At 42.4% G+C, this 3,348-nt stretch overlaps 1 protein-coding gene across 1 annotated transcript; it reads left to right on the forward strand.

Annotated features, from left to right (window-relative positions):
• Positions 1-2,714: 2,714 nt before the first annotated feature.
• Positions 2,715-3,341, forward strand: LOC116465403 (olfactory receptor 52I2-like; the record flags this gene model as incomplete). Its single annotated transcript, XM_032148485.1, has 1 exon — positions 2,715-3,341. A coding segment is annotated over one exon (627 nt), but the record flags the coding sequence as incomplete, so codon positions are not given.
• Between the last annotated feature and the right edge of the window lie 7 nt (positions 3,342-3,348).

Here is a 3,348-nt window from a genome sequence, read left to right on the forward strand (position 1 = left end):
TTAGAGAAAGTTAAACAGACAAAACTCCAAGGATGTAACTGACTTGGGCATTGGTGTTGGGGTGAAGGAGTATGAAGGCCAGGTCATCCAAGAGTGGAAAATATAAGCCCCCATTCATCTTATGCAGTGCTGGCCAGGTATGCTAGACATTGCTGATACCAAGAACTTATGAAAATGATATTTGGAAGGAAAGGTGGGGGCGGGGGGGAGAATGGGACATATGATTACTTTGAATGAAAGCAGAGAAGGGAATGGGTAAGCACAAAGCACAATATTGGCATGGTGGAGAGACAGTTTTAAGAAACTAAGTACAGGCCAGGCATGGTGGCTCATGCCTGTAATCCCAACACTTTGGGAGGCCGAGGCAGGCAGATCACCTGAGGTCAGGAGTTCGAGACCAGCCTGGACAACATGGTGAAATCCTGTCTCTACTAAAAATACAAAAAATAGCCAGGCGTGGTGGCAGGTGCCTGTAATCCCAGCTACTCGGGAGGCTGAGGCAGGAGAATAGCTTGAACCTGCGAGGCAGACGTTGCAGTGAGCCGAGATCGTGCCATTGCACTCCAGCCTGGGTGACAGAGCAGAGCAAGACTCTATCTAAAAAAAATAAATAAATAAAAAATAGAGCTAAGAGAAAGGAACTCAAACAATAGGGTTTGATGGGAGCAGTTTGGTTAGAGATCAGAATAACTCAGAATTATCACAAACCAGAGAGGCCCCATTCAAATGTGTTATTAGTTCTTTTACCATTAATACAATTTCAATTTCAATTATGCATTGCCTATCCTTTTAATAGGAATGAAAAATCCTCACATATCTTATGGTCTGCAAATCGTGAGTTATTGAAGTTAAAGGACTTTTCTAAGTTGGTTTTCAGTGACTGACCCTCCAGGTCTGCATGTGAATGTCTTCACAGGATGAAGGCAAAGGCAGGTGCAGTACTGGAAATATGTCTTAGTTGAACTTGGCCAGAGCATTCTGAAAACAGTAAACCTTAACAACCAGAGAACAATAGTGTCTCTATCTTGATCTGGATACACATTGTGGTGTCTACATATGTGTCTTCATGTTTTCTCATAATAAATATTTATAAGGATATACGCCTGATATGTTTGCATTTTACAGTATGTTCACAGTGTTTTAAAAAGTTAACCAAAAATCAGGGAACAGGCAGTTGTGTTAAATGTTTTGGAGATGTCAAGTAAAATAAAGAAAAAGAGTCACTGGACTGGCAACAGATCCTTGGTGGACATCACTGATGATCTTTGACAAAAAGTTTTCAGTATCAATAGGCTGACTGAAATAAAACATTTATAAAAATAAACAACCAACCAAACCAAATGTCCTGTTCTTTGCAAAGACTGACAATTGTAAATCTCCAGCAATGTGAATTGAGAAGAAAAGTAAATGGAGATTAAAAAGAAAAACCCACTGAAGGTCATGAAAGGTATGCCCAGTTTAGAGTTTCCAGGGCTGGTAAGAGGAGCAAAGCAGCAACATCAGCTGAGGCTGCCTCTTGAAGAAAGGTGAAATTACACAGGGCAGCCAGGGGAGGAACATCCTGGATCAGAGGTAAGTGGGGAAGAGGCTGTTTGGATCCTCACACTTTTCTTCAGTCCTTGCGCAATAATGCTGAACCCTGAGTTTGTGGCATCCAGAACACATACAGCAGTCTCAAGGATATCCTGAATTTTCCTTTCGCTCTTCACTACCGTTCTACTTCCATAGCTTTCCCTCGTCTTCTCATGATCTGTCACTGAAGATGTCTCACCCAGTGTCCCTACACAGTAAGGCTCCTATAAACTGACTGTGATGTGGAGCTAAGTACTGTATTCTATCTCTTCCATGATGTAGGATTTCTTAAGCCTAGGGATTTTGATTTGTTTCATAAGCAACACAGTTTGCAATCATATCCCAGAAATTTGTCTTTTTAGAAGACTCCTGAGGATTCCCACTATGGTTGCTGCTGGCACCCGGGTGTGGAATCAATCAGTGCTAAGCTCTCTAGGAGGTAAAAGGAAGGGGCAAATATATGTTCCATGATTAGGATTGAGAACCTGGTGAATGTTCGTCTAGTTCTTATCTAACAGAGAAAATGTCTACTGCAGCAAATGGGATCACGAGCACATAATTCCATTAATCTATCCCATTACTCAAGAAGGAGCCACATTTCTGATAAGAAGTTAAAAAGGGGTCACTAGGGACAGTATCTAAGGGTAGGCATATGGCACCTTCTCATAATGAAAGCCTTTTTTTTTTTTTTTTCTGGGAGAGGCACAGGAAGTGATAGTTAAAGCAGGCTAATCTTGAGCATATCTTCTTTTAAGAGAGTTGTGACCATAGTTATGGATCACATCTTTCCTATAAAGCTATGAATAATATACATGCACTTAAGTGCATACCATAAAGTCATAGGTAAAGTTTTAGCATTGTCAGTTTAGTCCATTGGAGGTCACTATGGCAGATTGTATGAAAGCTCAGAAGAAAGGTAACTAACTCAGCCTGCGTGGAATAGGGGAAGAAGAAAACAGAGACTTCCTAAAGGAGGTAACCCTTGATCTAATCCTTCAACAACGAACAGAAAGTTTTAAGGCAAAGAATACTGAAGAGGATGAAGGGTGGAGCAGGATAACTTGATCAGACGTTCCTTTTCTGATCCTAAGAAAACCATCAAGCTGAGTAGGATTTCCTATCATCACAGATGGGAATAAATTTTACAGGATTGCATCGTTCTCTTACATCATTTATGCATTAATAGGCAAGAAGTCTCACCTGTGACGCTGGGTCCAGCCTACAACCACACAATGGAAACCCCGGCCTCCTTCCTCCTTGTGGGTATCCCAGGACTGCAATCTTCACATCTTTGGCTGGCCATCTCACTGAGTGTCATGCACATCATAGCCCCGTTAGGAAACACCCTCATTGTAACTGCAATCTGGATGGATTCCACTCGGCATGAGCCCATGTATTGCTTTCTGTGTGTTCTGGCTGCTGTGGACATTGTTATGGCCTCCTTGGTGGTATCCAAGATGGTGAGCATCTTCTGCTCAGGAGACAGCTCCATCAGCTTTAATGCTTGTTTCACTCAGATGTTTTTTGTCCACTTAGCCACAGCTGTGGAGACGGGGCTGCTGCTGACCATGGCTTTTGACCGCTATGTAGCCATCTGCAAGCCTCTACACTACAAGACAATTCTCATACCTCAAGTGATGCTGGGAATGAGTGTGACCATCACCATCAGAGCTATCACAGCCATGACTCCATTGAGTTGGATGATGAATCATCTACCTTTCTGTGGCTCCAATGTGGTTGTCCACTCCTACTGTGAGCACATAGCTTTGGCCAGGT

The sequence above is a fragment of the Hylobates moloch genome, unplaced genomic scaffold (assembly GCF_009828535.3).
Source record: "Hylobates moloch isolate HMO894 unplaced genomic scaffold, HMol_V3 SCAFFOLD_4977, whole genome shotgun sequence".
Taxonomy (NCBI): domain Eukaryota; kingdom Metazoa; phylum Chordata; class Mammalia; order Primates; family Hylobatidae; genus Hylobates; species Hylobates moloch.